Below are 19,206 nucleotides of genomic sequence, written 5' to 3' on the forward strand. Positions count from 1 at the left end.
GGAACACAGACACTGGTGGCACTGTTAACACCTATGGCAAGCCGGGACCATTGGCCTTGCCTTCCCATGTCCTGCTGTTCCCTACTCACCGGTTTTAGGGAACGTGGTGTCTGCCGAGTGTTGGGATTTTGCTTTCTGCTTGCCATCTGGGTTATCACTGGTGGCTGGAGCAGAGGAAACTAAGGGGTTGGAGTCTGGCCTAGGAGTGGCTTTTGAAGGCTGGGAATTAGTCACAGTCAACCCTGAGAGGAGAGACTGAAGAAGTCCAGTGTGAAAGATGCAGTGAGCCCCTTCCCCTATCCCCAGGGAAATCAGTCCAGTGACCCAAGGCTAATCCAGTCAAGCAGGTGAGGGGCACTGAGCCCACAGCAACACAGGCCCTCAGTGTGTGCCGCCTAAACCACATAAATGAATGCATTCTAACGTACATTAGAAGGGGAGCTCCTTATTGCCAATGGACTACTACCAGCACAGAATGTCACTAGCATTTTGGGCTGCTAAGGTGGCTCAGAGGGTAAAGGCACTCACCACATAAACCTGACAGCCTGAATTCAATCCAGGAATCCACATGAAGGTGGAAGGAGACAGCTTACTCCACAAAGCCCTTCTCAGACCTCCACATGCACCCATTTCCCACAAATATCTGTCCTGTACAGAGGAGAGCCTCAAGAGATCTAAGGGATGACTTTATCTGGGACTTTGTCTGTCTTAGAACTCATCTGAATCTCTTCCCTAGTCCCTGGGACAGGCAGCGAGGCTCTGTTGATTAAGGACGCCCCACAGGCAGGACCTTATCTGGGGCCCTGGGAATGGGAGCCTAGATACTTGATCCAAGGGGTAGCTGAAGTCCAAAGCTACAGCTCCAAGCTCCAGCCCTTACCCTGGCAGTTACCTGTGAGGGGGCCACCAACTCATCTTCGCTGGATTCAGAAGGGGTCTCCTCCACCACAGTGTCCTTCTGGGAAGGGCCTGGGCCTAGCGTAGAAGCATCAGGAATGTTGAGTGTGGGTGGCTCTGCTAATCAGGCTAGGCAGAGAGCCCTCAGGAAGCCTGCGAGGCCTGGCTCACCCTGGGCCCTTCACCCTCCTGCACAAGGCCTACTCTTGTTCACCCATGCTATCCATAGCACTCTGCCTGAGACATCTGAATGCTGTAATGTTCTTTTCTGGTTCCTGAGGTTCCCACTTCCCTGCCTTCCCCTGAAGGAAGAGCACAGTCCTGGGACTTGAGGAATGTGATAAAGGGAGCCTGATACCAAGCTGCCGCCAGCTGCCGAAGAGCAGTCAGGCCTTTGACGTCATGGAGTTAGACCAGCGGGTAAACAGGTCCAGCAAGGAGGATGAGATGGTCTTCTACAGCTCTACCAGGGTGTGTCTCATCTCCCGCCCTCCCTCCTGGAATCCTCACCCAGTCTAGCGGTGGGCTTGGCCATCTTAGGTCTCTTGGTATCCTCCTCACTCTCTGAAGAGGTGTCACTGCTGTCATCTGAACTCTGGGGGGCTTTGGGGTGGCCTGGGGTAAGCTGCTCCTTCTCAGGAAGTTTGGATTTTCTGAGCGCGTTGGTTGCTGTGGACTGGACAGGTGTGCTCTGGGGAGGTGTCACAGGGAGTGTTTCCACGGCGCTGCTGATCTAGTTTGGTAAAGAGAGAGTACAAGGGAAATTATGGCGAGAGGGACACAATAGGGCCAGATCCTGTGTGAGAAGCACCGCACAGCACGGTTTCCCACGATGTTTCCACAGCTCTCTGGTGGCCACTGCAGCTCCTTATTACATACCAGGACATTGAGGCTCAGGGAAGGAAAGTAAGGGCTGGTGGCAGGGCAAACAACCATGCTGGGCTCACTCAAGTGGGGCAGAGAGAAGCCAGAGACAGACGCCCTGATACAAACACACACCACTCACCCTGTACCCCGTTCTTGTTGAAGCTATAAGTAAAATCCAGGAGTTTTTTCAGGAAGACACCCCCCTTCTTTGTGTCTTTTTTTTTTTTTTTTTTTTAAAGATTTATTTATTTTAAGCCGGGCATGGTAGCACATGCCTTTAAATCCCAGCACCCGGGAGGCAGAGGCAGGTAGATCGCTGTGAGTTTGAGGCCAGCCTGGTCTACAAAGTGAGTCCAAGACAGCCAAGGCTACACAGAGAAACTCTGTCTTCAAAAACTAAAAAAAGAAAAACAACAACAACAACAACAAAACCCAAATGTGTGTTTTATCTGCATGTACACCTGTACAGCAGAAGAGGGTATTGTTACCAATACAGACGGTTGTGAGCCACCAGGTGGTTGCTAGGATTTGAACTCAGGACCTCTGGAAGAGCAGACAGTACTCTTAATTGCTGAGCCATCTCTCTAGCCCTGCGCTCCCCTCTCTCTTTTGGTTTTTGAGACAGGGTTTCTCTGTGCAGATCTGGCTGTCCTGGGCTTACTTTGTAGACCAGGCTGGCCATGAATGCATAGATCCACCTTCCTTTGTCTCCCTGAGTGGTGGGATTACAGGAATGCACCCGGCTCCTTCTTTGTCACTTAATGTGAATGACCTAGGGCTCATCATTAGGCTAGGCTAGGTTAATGTGGCCCAGGGATTGACCCGCCCATCTCAGCCGCCCAGTACTGGGGTTACAAACCCTGCCACTCTGCCTGCTTTCCCTGTGGGCACTGGAGAATGAACTCAGGTTCTCACTCTTGCACAGCAAGTGCTTTACCCTGAGCTACATCTCCCCAGTCTATTCACTGGCTTTTTAAGAAAAAACTTTCACCATCAGTGGGAGGGATGCAGGGTCCCTTGTTGGTACCTGTTCAGGCAGCCCTGAGACCCACAGAGTCTTAGAACATCATCCGTGCTGTTCTGGACCAGACACTGCTGGCAGGAGTAAAGAGGCAGGGGAGGCCCAACCGAGAAGAGTCTTGCAGTCACAGAGGGAAACTGACAACCAATCACAGATGGGAAGATGGGTGCCATGATGAGGCATCACTTTGCTCTCTAACCCGGGTTTAGAGGAGGGCAGCAGCTCCGACGGCAGCGGCAGACTATCTCAGTCTGTGCCTCCTCTGGGATGTGTCTGAGCCCTTGCTACTTTAGCTTACTGGCCTTATAGGAATCCCCTAGGGTTCTAGAACCTCTGGGCTCCCTTCCTGCAGGGCAGGCCCGGCTTACGTTCTCAGAGAAGCCTTCCCCCATTATTCTCTGTTCTGTTCTCTTTGCAACACCTAGCAGTTGGTGACTAATTTATAGTGCTTTTCCAGTTGAATGGCTGTCTCTTTGCTGGCTTAGAAGTGCCATGAGGACCTGCTATAGCCTCAGTGCCCCCCACAGTGGATGCTCAGTACTGCCTGCTGAGATGATCCCTGCCCATTAGTTCACACAGCCATGCACCCCAGAAACTCTTTTTGGGCTGATGCTTGTGATGTACCCAGTAACAGGGGCACAGCAGCCCCTCAAAGCTGGGAGGGTCCAATGTTTTAGAACAGCTTTCTCCTGGCCCTTGGGGTGTTGGGTGTGTGATGGACTCTTCCCTCTCCACACAGTAGTTAACGAACCCCACCAGGCCCACAGAGCAATGAACTTGGAGTTGGAGGACCCAGGTTCTGGCCTGAACTAACCTTGGTGAGATGTACCCTCAGGTTTTATTTAAACATTGTCCACTAACCTTGCCCTACAGATTAATAACGCACTGACACTGGTGACAGCCAGGAGGAAATGCTAAGGTCACTCTCATTTCAAATACCAAGAAAGGCAAGTGACTCATATTCATAGTCACAGCGTTTCAAAACCAGGAGGAAAACAAGAAACCCAGGGTTCAGCAAGCGGGGAAATGAAGGATCCCACTTGTATTTGGACTCCCAGCCAGTTCTTCCAGACAATACCACGGGATATGGGAGCTTGGCTCCAGGCCTGAATGACAGTGCCAGAGCTCTGGGAGAAAGCCACTGACCACCACGCAAACTAATGGCACACATCAGGGCAGCAGGGAATGACCCTACCACAGCCCTCTCTTACCCGACAGTACCTGAGTGGATGCTGCCTTTGGTTTCTTGCCTTTTGGCATCCGACTAGACTGCTCACTCTTGCTGGGTTGGGTGGCTGTCCGTGGGAGGGCTACAGGCACAGCCACATTGGTTCTGATGGCTGAAATGGAGGAGAGGGGCACATCAGGATACAGAAGCCCTACGACTCCCTAGGAAGCCATTACTGGATCACCAGCCCTTCCTAGGGATCTGTGCTGGGCTTAGGGGTCACAACGGGGATGCTGGCTTCCCCAGGCCTTTGAGGAAGCAGCTGTCATCCCGTCACTTGATAAGGCTCAATCAAGGGCCTTCAAATGGTTGCTGTGCCAGTGACTCCAAGCCTTATCCTCATCTTTTCCCTCTCGAGGGGGCTGCTACCCCTAAGCAACATGCTGGACCATGGCGAGAGACAACTCAGATAGGACAGTGGGAGAGCTGCTGGGTGCTGAGGAAGATGGGCTTATTACAGCCCAACAAGATCTATGTCCAGTTACCTATTTTCCTGCCAGCAGAAATGTTGCTGCTGGTGCTTAATGACAGAAATGTCACAGTGTCCTAATACATAACTGAAGATGTTTGAGCTACCAAGAAGGCCTTACCACATATAAACACGCCCATCCGCCTTAGGTTTTGGGATGAGAACAAGTATAAAATGTTAACTATCATCTTCTATGCTAAGGGGAGAGAAGCCCACAGCCACAATGACAACGTACTCCCCAGCCAGCTGGCTATAGTAGAGTTCTGTCTTAGACTAGCCTGGTCCCTGTAGCTTCCAGCCACCAAAATGCTCTGGCTTTCAAGCTTGGAGCCAGCACACAGAAGTCTTGAACTTAATTCCTTCAAACAAGGCAAATGAGCTATCCTCATCAAGGTAACAGTGCAGGGTCAAAGGCTCCTGGCCAAGGCCTCTGCTAGGCTGCTTGTTAGTGTCTGGTCCCTCCTGGTCTCCGTGGGAGTGGGATGTAAACATGTGTTGGCAGCCCCTCCTAGCTGAACAGCACATGCGGCAGCACTCACCGTGAGTTGGGGGTTGTGTGGCAGGAATTATGTCCTCATCCTCACTCTCAGAGGACGAGCTCTGGGCAGTGCCGGTGGAGGCCTGGGCCTTCCCTTCAGTGTTCACAGGCTGGCCTTGTGTGGGCGTAGGAGCTAGGCCAGCTGGACGATTAGGGTCCACAGAAGTCAGAGGGGATTTATTCACCTTGAAAAACAAAACCAAAGCACATCCCCAGTGACTAAAGGCTTGGCCAGGGGAAAGGAAGGGGAAGTGTCAGGTGAGAGTTCAAGGAGCTTGGCTTTCACAGCCCACTCCCACCCTATACCAGCTATCACCCAGCACAGCACTTTGTAGCTAATGGGAGCCCAGATAGAAGCAAGGTGAGAGTGGGAATGTCTAATTTAGCCTCTTTAGTCTGGTGACATCAGGTGGCCACCCCCTAAGCAAGGAGTTCTAAGAAGCATTTCTTCTAGCAGCCTGACTATATAATTTCCCTAGTATGTAGAGCAGTCTGGCCTTGAACGAAGAGTTTTACCTGCCTTTGTCTCCAGTGTTGGAATTAGAGGAACACACTGCCACACCCTAACCTTACTTGGACTCTTAAACAGGAAAGTCTAAAAAAAAGTCACTCATCAGAGACTGTGGAGAAGCAGGCACACTGCCCACTGGTCAGTTTTCAAGCTGTGATGTTATTGTGTGGTTGTGGAAAAGGAAACCTTATACTTTTGAGCTGCATACTGAAATCCAGACAGACGGCATGGCAGCCCTGAGACACAGTGTGCACAAAGCCAACGTGCCCAGGGACTGCTGAGGGCTGGGATAATGTATAGGAATGTGTTTTTAAATCTTGAGACAAGGTCTACTGGGTAACCCACCAGGCTGGCCTCTGACTCTTGACCCTCCTCCTCCTGCCTTGTCTCCTGAATGCTGGGATTACAGGCATGTTCTAGCATGCCCGGATTCAGTATTTCATCTTTGGATCTGCTTTGCATTTCACTGAGATGGTAAAGCAGATCCTAGTAGCAGGAAGGCCAGTTTGGTGGTAGACCACAGGTCCCCAAGTACACCATCACGCACAAGGGAAATCTCGGGTCATTCTCTTCCAAAGTCCCAGTTGATGGAGGCATAGCCAAGAGTCAGGTGACTGGAATTCTACTTTCTACTCTCCAAATGCCAGTGCTGGTTCACGGCTTTTGTGCTCTGGCCAGTGGGGAGAGCTGGCTGCCTAAGGCCTATCGAGGGGTAGTCAGGTCTCTGTCCACTCTGACACCCTGCCATGTGCTTCATCAGGCTCCCACTACCCCAGGGGCTGAGCGACAGAGAGCAGGCAGCAAGCTTAGCACTATGGTACCCACCAAGTGTGGCAGCGCTGCTGCACTCAGGCCCTTCCTACCCTGCCAAACAGCCTCCCCCGCGGCCGCTCTGATCTGCCACTTCCAGAGCCTTCCTTCCCACGTGATGAAAAGGAGAAGGATGGAAAGTGGGAGAAGGCCTGCGGTGGAAGGAGGGGGATCTATATATATGTGAGAAGACAGAAGAACAGATTGTTGGGGACCGAGAGAGGCAGCAAACCCACCGAGGCGAACAATAGCATCTTGGGATGTTAAAAGCAGCTCTGCAGCACAGCCTCCTCCAGTTCCACCTGCCCACACCACACCACCCCTATGCGGGGAGGGCAGGAGGGGGGGAGGAAGCAGCCTGACTGATGAGGGCAGGCTGGGTGAAGGGGCAGTGTTCCGGTCTGCAGCATTTCTGTCCCCGACTCTGTCATCAATGCTGTGTGGTCATGCCCAGAGAGGGGAACTAATAACCCTCAGCTGCGTGTGCTCACCTTGAGGAAAGCACAAAGCCCAGCACATGTGGACTGTGCCTCCATCAGAGAATGTGACAGAGGCAAAGCAGCCAAAGAGGACACCGCCACCACTGAGCCTTCTTGTGGGTGCTGGCTTGCTGATAGCACAGAGTAGGGTATGGGGATCCTCTACCCACTTGCAGGAATGATGCTTACAGAAACAAGTCTGGGGTGTTTGGGGCAGTCCCCACTGCCTGCTCTCTCAGCCAGGCTCATACCTACTGTGACCTTATTCCAGTAAGTCTGGGGCAAAGTGGGGGGGGGGGGGGGCTGGGCTAATAGGACACAGTCACCAAGAGCTTTGCAGGGCGAGAGGTGCAGTGTAGTAGCAGGGTGTATCCTCAGGACTTGTGAGGTTCTGGGGTCCACCCCAGAACAAAACAAAACAAAACAAAAAAGGATGATGATTTCCTGGGATCTGGTTAACTAATCCTGGGCCAATCCTACCCCAGGAGACTTAGAGATGACACTTTCTGGGGATGTAGCTAGGAGACTTGAGGTGTATAAAGACCCACTCTTGCCCCAGGAGCTGAGGTTGATACTTAGAGAGGGCAAGCAGTTTGCCCAGGAAGACCAGCAAACTGGTTTCAGATTCAGGATTGGAAGAGAGCTCTCCGGGACCAGGCAGGAGTTTCTTCTAGACTTAATCATGCAAGTCCTAATAAAATACTGAAATTTAGATTTTTACAGGTTCCTTGTACTGTGACTCAGTAAGGACAGGGCTTATGCCTTTCATTTGGCAGGATGACAGATGAAGTAGCCTTTAAAATAACTGAAGGGGGCTGGTGAGAAGACTCAGAGCTTAGAACTTGGGTTGGATTCCTAACACTCACATGGCAGCACACAGCTGCCTGAAAGTCTAGTTCAGGGAATGTGACACTTGCTTGTGGTCCCCACAGATACCAGGCAGGCATGTGGTGTACACACACATGCAGGCAAACACTCATACATTTAAAAATAACTTAAGTGGTATGGTACATGATGTGGTGTGACACAGGCTATAACACAGAATGGACCAGCCATGCATTCCGCATGGCTTACCATCTGAATTCCCTCACAGGCTCACTTTCTAACTTGGTACCCACCCCAAGTCCCAGGCAGCCTCAGCTTGAGGTTTACACTCCACAGGACAGGGCTGAGCTGCAGGATGGAATCAGAGCTGGCCTGGTGCCCAGCCGGTTCCCCCACGGACAGGCCAAACAAACAAACAGCCAGATCAGGAGTCTGAGGAAGGAGCATCTCCGGTTATCAATAGAGACGTGTTCCCTAAATGCCCAGTAACAGCAATCATGAGTAAGCTAGGACTGTCCCAGAGGGGCAAGATGATGGCTTCCCAGGCTGTGCTAACTTCCCGAATCCTCCTGGGAACCCAGAAACTACTGGCTTTGTTTTTTCCAAATAGAGACTCCAGATTTTCAAGACTAATGTACCAATTTACCAGTTTCACTTTCGGCAGAATGCTCATTTTAATTATGCTAGCCCACTCACCCGGAGAAAATCAAGGCAGCCTTCCCTCCCAGCTGTGTGGTGTCCTTTAGGAGTGAGGGAGGTGCCTGAGGAAGACTGCAGAGCCCAAGGGCAGAAGCCTAGTCTGGAAGGGGGCCTCCAGGGAAGCTGGGTAGGAGGAAGTGCAGCCTGTCAGGGTTTACACACCATTCCCAATGTTTACATCATTCCCTGTCCTTCAAATGGCCATACACTCCCTCAGAAGGAAGGCAGAGTGGTCACTACAAAGGCCTGGGTTCACACGGAGCATGCACCATCTTGGTGGCTATGTTGGGCCTCTGAAGCTAGAGAAAGTCTCCTGAACCTCACCCTTGGGGACAAGGCCAGGCAGGAGTGGGGAGCAGGAGGAAATGAGAAGGTATAACAGGTTGCTCAGGCCTGATCTAGGGTGAGACCCACAGATTCCAAAAAGGCTTGAAGGGGAGGCTCTAGCCCCCCAACAGTCCATGGGACCAAAGGGGCTTAGGGAGGAGTGCTATTCCTCAAGCCTCTTCATGAGAAGGTTAATCCCTGGCCTGCCAAACAGGCAGCGGGGATAGAGTGCCCCACTAATGGTGCGCAGGCAGAGGCCTGGCCACCTGTGTTGGTACACAGGCACCATGACCAGCTCCATCTTACACAAAACTTCTGAGTCCTAAGAGGGTCCTGGCCCAGCACCGTGGAGCTGGTGGTGCAAAGCCTACGTCCTTCCGTGCTCTGTAGATTGTCTACGTCACGAGTATATCAGAAGACAGATGAGCTATGAAGTGCTGACTGCATGTGCTGAGACCATCCCTGGGGGGAAAGACGTACCCTCTTCCCAGAGAGTGGCAGCCTGGCCCAGCCTGAGGCTTTAGAGCGGCCGCAGCCTACCTGGCCAGACGGCAGCTCCTCGTCACTGCTCTCTGAGGACCCTTCTATTCTCTTCTCTGGGGGCGCTGGAGCTAAGGCTTTGCTTCTGGCAGGTTGGGAGGTACCATCCTTTGGAGGGGACAAGACTTGAATAAGCACTTGAGGGGGAGGGTGCCCAGGTGAGGGGGAAACACAGCTTCAAGCAACACTTCTTGGGCTCTGATTCTCCAAGGACAGTGTGACCTTCGGCATGAGCCTTTTAAGAGGAGGCTTCATGAGACTTGCGGTCCAAAGCTATAGAACTTATTGATCAGTGGTTAGGCCACCTCAGGGGAAGGCTCTGTCTCCCAGCATGGGTGGGACTGTGCTCACTTGGCAGGTAGGACCCAGGCCACCAGTTTCTCAAGAGAAACTACAATATCTCGACTAGTACATGACACTTCTATAAGGTCATGATTAGCTGAAACTGACAGAGACCACTTTTTCTGGTGAGCTTGTTGCCACCTCCCTAAGGTGTAATATCAGATGTCATCACTTGTCAATTCTATACGACTGCCTGAGCTCAAACTAGAGTCTGTCACCCTGAGCAGAGCCAGTCCCCTGCCCTCTGCACCCGGGATGGGAACTAGGCAGTGGTTTAGATAAGAAACAGCTTGTCCTTCTTTCCCATTTCCTGGCCCAGGCCACACTGCGCCAGGCAGGCCCTCCTTAGACAGAGTCCCTTGTGACTCTCTGATAGGGTATCTTTGCAAGCTGCCTTCGTATCTCTTGGCAGAACCTCCTCAGCTTGCACGGGATTGCTGTGTCCAGTATGATGTAGCCCTGAGAGCTGCAGGAGTGCCTGGATGGCCTTGTTTGGCCATCTTATGGCACATTTCATCCAGGGACATGAAGGACTCCTGGGGGCAAGGGATCCTGGAATTACAACTTCTACCTGTTCTTCCTTCCTTCCCACCAGGCCAAGATCAGTTTATGACTAAAGAGCTGGTGGCAGTGGTTCTCAGGCCTGGCAGACCTCACCTGGGCTGACGGCATCTCCCTGTCACTGTCAGATTCCTCACTACTGCTTTCTGAGGCCTCCGTCTTCCCTGGCTGGGCCTGGGTAGCTGTAGGCCCAGTCTTCCTGGGGGTTCCTTTCCCAGGGGGCTCCTTAGCAGGGGCTGAGGCAGCTCTGACCTGAGAGGTCTTCCCCACAGCTTTTATCTGGAGAAACAGCAAGGGGAAGAGAGTTAGAGGAGCCAGGCAGATGGTGAGGCATAAAGCTGCAACTACAGGCCTGGGCCAAAAAACCATGCTGTGTTCTAGCTGCAGCTCCACCTGGGTACCTGGGCTGGCGTGTCTTCCTCACTGTGAGAGTCCTCTTCACTGCTGCTGTCCGACTCCTTTCCTGCTCCAGCCACAGGCCTCTTCTGTGCTTGGGTTGCAGGGGCCCCTGGTCTTCCCATGGCTGGCACGGACTGCTGGCTCCTTGTAGAGACGGCACTGTTCTGAACAGCACTCACAGGCGTTTTCCCCTGAATCGAGAGGTGGCAAAGACATTAGAGGAGGAAGGGGACAGGGTAGGGCCCTTCTTGGCCAAGCTTCTACTAGTGTGATGCTATAATATAATATAATATAATGTAATGTAATGTAAGGTGCCTTGCTTGTACAGAGTGTGGTCTGTTACTGCTGGACCCCCTTTTAGATTTTATCCCCACTTGTTTTGTGGTTTCTGGTCCTACTTGCCTTGGCTGGAGCAGCTATAGTGGTCACTTTTCCAGATGCAGGTGCTGGCCCTTTGGCTGGAGATGCATTAGTGGGAGGTGGGTTGGTTTTGGGCTGGGGGAGTTTCCCCAGAGGCGTGGCCTGAAAAGAAGTAAGGGAATAGGGAGGTCAAAGGTGACCTGCAACAGAGCAATAATCAAAGAACACTGATGCTGCAGACATGGAGCTGATACCACTTCCTCCTTCCAACTAACAGCAATGTGAGCTTAAGAAGTTACTTAAGCCGGGCAATGTGGTGCACGCCTTTAATCCAGGCACCCGGGAGGCAGAGGCAGGCGGATCTCTGTGAATCTAAGGCCAGTGTAGTCTACAGAGTGGGTTCCAGGACAGCCATGGCTACATCGTGAGACCCATCTCCAAAGAAAAAACAAAACAGCCACTTAACCTTACTAGACCTCACTTTCATCTCCATAAAAGGAGTATAAGAATAAAATACATCACTGGGCATGGTGGTGCACGCCTGTAATCCCGGCACTCGGGAGGCAGAGGCAGGCAGATTGCTGTGAGTTTGAGGCCAGCACAGCCAAGAGAGTCCAGGACAGCCAAGGCTACACAGGGAAACCCTGTCTCAAAAAACCAAAACTAAAACAACAAAAAAGAATAAAACACATCTATGATATTTCTGCAAAGATTAAACAGACTACGTGTTTAACTAGTCTAACTGGCACCAACACACACTCGAATTCAGCATGTAAAACCAATATAGTCCTACCGAGACACAACTGCTTAGGTTCTCTTCCAGCTAGGCCCATATCATTAAATTCTAAACAGAATGGAAACTAATGTGAAACCGTAAACCTGTCTGTCTTCTCCCTGAAATGCTGAGGGAGCTGAAGCTCAAGCATCTACCTTAGTCCATGAAGGAGGAACGGATAGGAGGCTGACAGGATGAGACAGCAACATTATTTCAGGTTTTTTTTCCCTCTTTACTCTTCCCCTCCCCACAAAGACTTGTTTACATGATAGTTTGCCTACATGTGTCTATTTGTCACCTTCATGCCTGTGTCTGTGAAGGTCAGAAGAGGGGTCAGATCCCCTGGATCAGGAGTTTCGGATGGTTGCCAGCTACTGTGTGGGAAGCAAGCCCCGGTCTTCTTCAAGAGCAAACGTCCCTCCAGATGCTAAATAACCTTAACTGTTACCTAGAGAATTCCCAAGATGCCTAAGGGTATCCAGCTTGTACAAATCTATAGGGATCAGTGACAAAGGAGAACCGATTCCAATTCTGTTCTGGGGATGGCACCCAGAGCTTTGTACATGGCAGGCAAGCGCTCTGGCACCGGGCCACAGCCTCAGCCAGAGGGAGACACTCGATAAAGACTTTGAGAGCAACTTTGTTAATGTGACGCAGAATAAGGCATATGGCAGCCTTTCAGGTCCTGACTCACTCAGACGACATCTGGTCAGCGTCAAAGTAGCGCCAACCCCCAATGCCCCTCATGAGTAAAACAGAGTTAAGACTGAAGGAAGGTCCCCACGGTACAGACTGTGACAAGGTCCTTTTCCTTTCCTGCTCTCCCAGGCCAGGTGCTGTGCCACCAGCAGCCTAGCCCACTGCCAGGAAGGCAGGTCCCCAGGCTGTGGGCAGGTGAGGCCCTACCTATAGCCACAAGGGTGGATTTCTGACAGACAGGGGTGTAGCTCAGGCCCCAAGCCCCATTCATCAGGATGCAGAGCTGGACTTGAACCCAGGGAATCTGGCCCCTGGCCTCTGCTCTTGGCTTCTGTGCAGGCTGCTTTTTTGCCTGAAAGGTCTCCCCTCCACGTCACCAGGCGACTTTCAGTTTCTCAGTGACATGGCATTCCAGAGCATCAGTGGGCAGAATGGGACACGCCTAGACCAGTGGGAGCCAAGCCCCAGAACTCTGTGGTCCCAGGACCAAGAGCAGCCTCAGATGAGCTCCCTTCAGTCTTGGCCCAGGCTGACTCCTCCAGCCCTCCCTCACCTGTGCTGGGGTCTCATGCTCGTCCTCACTGCTGGATTCCTCCTCACTGCTCTCCGAGTCTTCTGTAGCTCTGGCCTGGGCAACTGGGGGCCCTGTCCTCCTAGGATTTACTGGGGCCTTCTTTTGTCCTGAGGCAGCTCTCCCTTGGAGGCCCTTCCCCATAGACTTTCCCTACAATGACAAGAGGAAGAAAGGGTTTCATGGGGCCTGAAAAGCCCCAAGGGGACTAGGAGTGAGCCCAGCTGGGCAAATGCAGGCTTCAGAAGAGTCCAAATCTAAACCCTGGGTGCTCTTGGCCAGAGCTGGGGGTGACAGGCTGGGTGATGCAGTCATTGTCCCTGCCTTACAATGGGATGAGGTACTCACTCTCATGGCAGATGCAGGGGTGGTGGAAGCAACTTTCCTAAGGGAAGCCTTCGTCTGCTTTTCCAGAGCTGGCTTGGTCTGTGGAGAAAAGTGCAGATCAAGGTTGGAGGAGACTCCTGGATTCATAGGTCACACCCATATAATCCTGAGAGGAGGGGTTTCCTATTAGGGCAGGCCAGGCCAGGACAGCCATGCTGCCTCTCTTCTCTGGTTCCCCACCTGAGCTGCAGCAGAGGCTGGTGCTGCCTCCTCATCGCTGTCAGTCGACTCCTCACTGCTCTCTGAATCTTCTTGGTACCGTTCAACCTTGACCTGGGTAGCCACGGGCCCCACCTTCTGAGGGAGTGCGGGTGTAGCCTGGGAAGAGACAGTGGGGTCAGTGGGGAAGCCACAAGATTGATACATACAGCAACTAGAGACCCAGACGATGGAACCTGGAGTGAAGGCTGGCAGGCCATGTAGCCCCTAGTGCTGAGAGACTTCGCAAGGGCTTTACCTTGGCTGGGGCCACAGCCCCATCGCTGTCCGACTCCTCACTGCTACTCTCTGAGTCCTGCTTTTCTACCTTTTGGACTCTGGGAGCTGCTGACTCTGTCTTCCCAGGGCATGGTGGGTGGGCGCCTTTCCCTGATGGCCCCAGGCTCACGGTGGAAGCAGGTCTGAGCTGTGGGCTTTTCCCCAAAGGTTTCACCTGTGAGTGACAAAGGCAAGCTCAGGGGAAGATGGTTTTGAAGAGTGAGGATTATATTATGTAGGCCTTTCTAGGCAGGGCACAGGCTCCCCTGGCCTCCTCACCTGGGCAGGACTTGGGGTTAGGGTCACAGGTGCTGGTGTCTTCTCACTGTCACTCTCTGACTCCTCACTGCTGCTGTCTGAGTCCTCTGGCTTCCTTGCTTGGGCCTGGGCCACCACAGGCCCTGCCTTCCCAGAGCTAACTGGAGGAGCTCCTTTCTGGGAGGACTCCTTGACAGGGGCCAAGGTACCTCTAACTTGATGGTTGTTCCCGGAAGGCTTTACCTGATGTGAGAAATTGAAGAAGGAATCAGAAGGCAGATGCGCGCACAGACCTGACAGAGTGGACAACCTTATGGACAGGGACCGGGGCCAGCTGAGGAGACAGGTCTAGTGGCCTTCCGGATCTAGGCTTCACCTGAGGAGTGGTCACAGCAGCTGGCACATCATCCTCACTGTCAGAACTGTCCTCACTGCTGCTCTCCATGTCCTTCTGTGGCCCTCCTGACTTGGGCTGGGTGGCTGTGGGCCCAGTCTTCCCTGGGGATGCCAAGAGAGGCCCTTTCCCAGAGATACCCTTGGCAAGAACGGAGGCAGTTCTGGCCTGAAGAACTTTTCCAGGGGCCTTCACCTGGTGAAAGAGAAACAGTTCATCCTTCTAAATCCCTCTGGTGATGCCACCGGGAAGAAAGCCCAGGGGCTCCTGAGACACCAATTTCCCTTCTCATTATCACAGGTGTCCTAGCCATGCCGGCCCTCTGCTTCCTTGGCACTGACCAGTTCCATATCCCTTCAGTGCCAGAGTGTCACAGACCTCCTCAGCCCCCAGCGATACCAATATAGTGGCTTTCACTCTGGCCCAAGACAGCCCCCAAACCCCAGTACGTAAGTGCTTAAATGCTTAGAGGCAGTCCGCTGTGAGTCTGGCCAGCCCATTATGTAGCCGGTGGTGCTCAGGGCAGAGAAGGTATATGCAAAGGTAGTTGGTAGGGGACATCCTGAATATGGAAAAGGAGAAGCAAAGCTTCCTGTGGTAGACAGCAGCAAGACTCCTAGATAAGCAGCCCTCAACATGAGGGTCGCAATCCCTCTGCAGGTCTCAAGTCAGATATCCTGCATTTCAGATAGCTACATTACAATTCATAATAGTAGCAAATTACAGTTATGAAGTAGCAATGAGAATAATTTTATGGTTGGGGGGTTCGCCCCAACATGAGGAACGGCATGAAAGGGTTGCAGCATTAGGAAGGTCGAGAACCACTGCTCTAGATCCACTTCCCCCTCCAGCCTCCTTCCTCTCCGGCCACTCTCACTACTGCTCTCAGCCAAAGGCTCACCATTGCCTCTGGGGTTTGGTAGGGTGACCACAGGCCCTGTCATCTCATGAAGGCCTTGTTCATTCAGCCCTAAATTTCCTAAAAAATAAATAGTTTTGGACCTTCTAAGACCTTCTGCGTGGAGAGACAGTTACTGCACACAGGGGGCATTTAGCTCGTCTCTTCGGGTATGAACCAGCACTGACTATCAGGCTCAAGTAGGCAGGGTCTGCATGCCTGTAATTTACCTCAGAGCTTCAGTACTGAACCCTGCACCCTCCAACCTTTTAGTCATGTATCTCATGTTGTCAAGCAACTCTTCTTCAATATTTCTATAATTGCTGTGTACATGGCCCCCACCCCACCCCCAGTCCTGGACACCGCCTCTCTTCACTTCTTCCTTCTTGTTCTAACTCTAAAGGCTTTCTAGTCTTTTGCTTGTTCAGGGCCATGAGGTTGCTATCTGAGTCACAGAACAGAATACATTCTCTCTAGCACTTGCCTGCTCAGTCTGGCGTGGCAAGAAAAGCTAGGGAGGGAACCTAGCACTTAAAATCTCCCAAGACTCACTGGGGCAGGTACAGTGGTCTGAACGAGAACGGCCCTCACAGGTTCGTATATCTGAGTACTCGGTCCCCGTTGATGGAACTGTATGGAAGGATTAGAAGGTTCAGCTTTGTTAGAGGCTTTGAAGCTTCAAAAGCCCATGCCACTCCCAGTTAGCTTTCTCTCTGCATGTGGATCAGTTACAGGCTTTTAGCTACTGCCCCAGCTCCATGCCTGCCTGCCTGCTGCTATCTTCTCCACCATGCTAAGAGTTAAATTTTCTCTTTTAAAAGTTGCCTTTGTAATACGGTCTCTTCAAAGCAACAGAAAAGTAACTTAAGACAGCATGGCAGCACATGCCTGTACCCCAGAATTTGGGAGGCCAAGGCCAAGACCAGTCCGGACTACAGGGAGACTAACTCAAATGAAGAAAACCTCAGGTCTCTTCTTAGCAGCTGTGCTGAGGACAGGAGTACACTGGCCACACATGGAAACCAAGGCAAATGATATAATCACCACCAGAGCAGGGGTAGGACCCAAGCCCCAGGAACCAGGCATTTGTACAGGAGGCCCTGGGCAGTTGCCATCGTTCTTCATCTTGCCCCAACTCTTCTCCCTCTCCATAAACTCTAGAATCGGTCCTCTTCAGCAGGAGGGCTCCGTTACACAGTGGCTGTGCCAGCATCAGTGGGCCAAGGGACAGCCCTCCCGGGGCTCACCTGGCTAGGTGTCCCAGCAGGGGGCTGGTCCTCATCCTCAGAGTCCTCACTGCTTTCAGAGTCTTCCACCTCTGCAGCCCTCCCTGGTGTAGTCAGTGTACCTTCCCGGAGCCGGGGTGTCACAGTCCCTAGCTTGGTAGGGCCTGGAGTTGTTCTTGCTGGAGGCTCCTTGGCAGGAGCTGGTGAAGCTTTGGCCTGGGCTGGTTTTGTTGAAGATTTCTCCTAGACACAGCAGACAGAAGCAGCAAATGAAGAGACATTTCCCCCTTTGCTGTCAAGGGAGTATCAAGCTCTGTGGCAATTTGAATGAGAATGGCGCTATAGGCTTATGCTTGAATATTTGGTTCCCAATTGGGAAGGATGAGATGTGGCCTTGTGGGAGGAGGTGTGTCACTGGGGTAGGCTTAGAGGTTACAAAGGACTGTTATGCCCAGTGTTTTCTTTCTCTGCTTCCTGCTTGTCAATCAAGATGTGAGCTCTTGGCTGGGAGTGGTGGCGTGCGCCTTTAATCCCAGCACTCGGGAGGCAGAGGTAGGTGGATTGCTGTGAGTTCGAGGCCAACTTGGGTCTACAAAGTGAGTCTAGGACAGCTAAGGCTACACAGAGAAACCCTGTCTCAAAAAAACAAAACAAAACAAAAAGATGTGAGCTCTCAGCTGTTCCTGCTGCCACGCGTTTGCTCCATTATCAAGGACTCTGACTATATGAAACTGTTAAGTCTAATTAAACTTTTTAATGCCTTGCCTTGGTGTCTTAGTCACTGTTTTATTGCTGTGAAGAGACACCATAACCAAGGAAACTCTTGTAGGAGAAAGCATTTAACCAGGGGCTTACTTACAGTTTCAGGGGTTTAGCCCACTATTATCATGGCAGGGAGCATGGTGGCATGCGGTCAGGCATGGCAGAGGAGAAGTTGAGAACTACATACTGTTCCACAGGTGGAGAAATACTGGGCCTGGCCCCCAGTGGTGACACAATTCCTCCAAAAGGCCACACCTCCTAATCCTTGTAATCCTTTCAAATAGTTCCACTTCCTGGTGACCAAGCATTCAAACATATGAGCCTATAGGGGCAATTCTTAGCAGCAGAAAAGTAACTAACACAAACCACTTCCTAAAGCCAATTCCCAGAGGCAGACAGAATTTTACACCCTTTCCCCAAAAAGGCGCAGATCATTCAAGGGCAGCAGAAAGGCTTACAGAACCCCTAGCTACCTCTGGGACAGAACTCAACCACCATACCTATCTACCCTTTGACACACAACAGGGTCCATCCTGAGGGGCCTCTCAAACTAAAAAGCACCTGACTGTGGTAGCCACCCAGGGAGAGGGGCCTGGCATTTGCATTGGCATGAGCTTCTTCCTGAGAAGTTCTGAGTGTTGCTCCTGACAAGCCTAAAGTAGGTCAGTCAGCACCTGCTCCATCCTGCATCTCATGCCCCACATTACCCTACGGCAGCACATTCTTCCCATATACCTCACTGCTCCCAGAGCTCCACGCTGGTTTCTGGTCCATCAGTGCTTTATACTTTGGTGCTGGATTTCCAGGAGCAAGGCCTGGAGTGGAGGGACCCAGAGGAGCCCTTATGTCCAAGAGTTAAGAGGGAACGCAGGGAGCAGACTGTGTGGACAAGCCACTAGGTTTGCTGGGACAGCACTCTGGGCGTTGTATTAGTCTATGCCTGGCTGCTACTAGACCTTCCTATAAATTGTCCAAACTTTTGACACTGTGTTTTGTAATTTACAAAGTTCACGCCCAAGATCCAACAACTGGAATATAAACACCTTCATGTTTTATATAGGCTTATGGCACTGTACTGGGCTGCAGGACCTGCTAACCATATTTCTAATGGGAGCTCTATCTTTCCTGCTACTGGCATCCTGTCACTGTTATCTGACAGTCTTCCAGTGGGCCTCATCACTTTTACTCTAATCTTCCTTTAGTCCGGGCCTCAGTAGCCACCTACTTCTGTGCTCGAAACCCTGTGGCAGCCCGTCAGTGACCCTACAATAATAACCCCTAACACCTAGCAACCTGCCAGCTCAGACAGAGGATTGAGGCCCTGCCCTGTCTAACCTCATCTTGTACCACACTCCTCTCATGCAAGAAACTGCAGACCCACAGCTAGAAACAGAAGTTCCCCTACCTGTGACTTCTGCCACACCTGCTCGCCAGGTGCCATGCTGACCCCTATGGCTCTCTGTTTACCTTCCCCACTGCAGTTAAATACCAGTGGGCCCCATGAAGGCAGGCGTTCTGTCCACCTGACTCATTTTGTTTTTTTGTTTGTTTGAGACAGGGTTTCTCTGTGTAACCTTGGCTGTCCTGGACTTGCTTTGTAGACCAGGCTGGGGATCTACCTGCCTCTGCCTCCCTGACCACTTTGTATTCTAAAGGTCTGGTGTCAAGAACTCATAGTTCAGAGACTAGGCTGCAGACCAAGGGTTCTGTCCAGTTCTAACTCAATACCTGCCTACATTCACCATTAGGCTCAGAATCCTCTAGGCAGCCATATTCCTAACCACGCGTCAGTTACACCCCTACTCAGAGTCTTTGCTCCTGTGCCTTCCTCTTCCAGCATTTGTGTCTAAAACCCAGAAAGGTGTCCCACTCTCATAGCACTGGAC

At 51.9% G+C, this 19,206-nt stretch overlaps 1 protein-coding gene across 1 annotated transcript in view; it reads right to left on the reverse strand.

Annotated features, from left to right (window-relative positions):
- Window positions 1–19,206, reverse strand: part of Tcof1 (treacle ribosome biogenesis factor 1) — a 33,908-nt gene that overhangs the window by 3,959 nt on the left and 10,743 nt on the right. The window contains 15 exon segments of the mRNA XM_051163361.1: window positions 90–255; window positions 893–975; window positions 1,408–1,630; window positions 4,007–4,125; window positions 5,022–5,205; window positions 9,212–9,319; window positions 10,211–10,393; window positions 10,516–10,704; window positions 10,916–11,035; window positions 12,901–13,344; window positions 13,486–13,623; window positions 13,763–13,957; window positions 14,062–14,283; window positions 14,417–14,629; window positions 16,580–16,801. Of these exon segments, the coding sequence (XP_051019318.1) occupies window positions 90–255; window positions 893–975; window positions 1,408–1,630; window positions 4,007–4,125; window positions 5,022–5,205; window positions 9,212–9,319; window positions 10,211–10,393; window positions 10,516–10,704; window positions 10,916–11,035; window positions 12,901–13,344; window positions 13,486–13,623; window positions 13,763–13,957; window positions 14,062–14,283; window positions 14,417–14,629; window positions 16,580–16,801 (2,809 nt within the window).

Source organism: Acomys russatus, chromosome 20, assembly GCF_903995435.1.
Source record: "Acomys russatus chromosome 20, mAcoRus1.1, whole genome shotgun sequence".
Classification (NCBI taxonomy): Eukaryota; Metazoa; Chordata; class Mammalia; order Rodentia; family Muridae; genus Acomys; species Acomys russatus.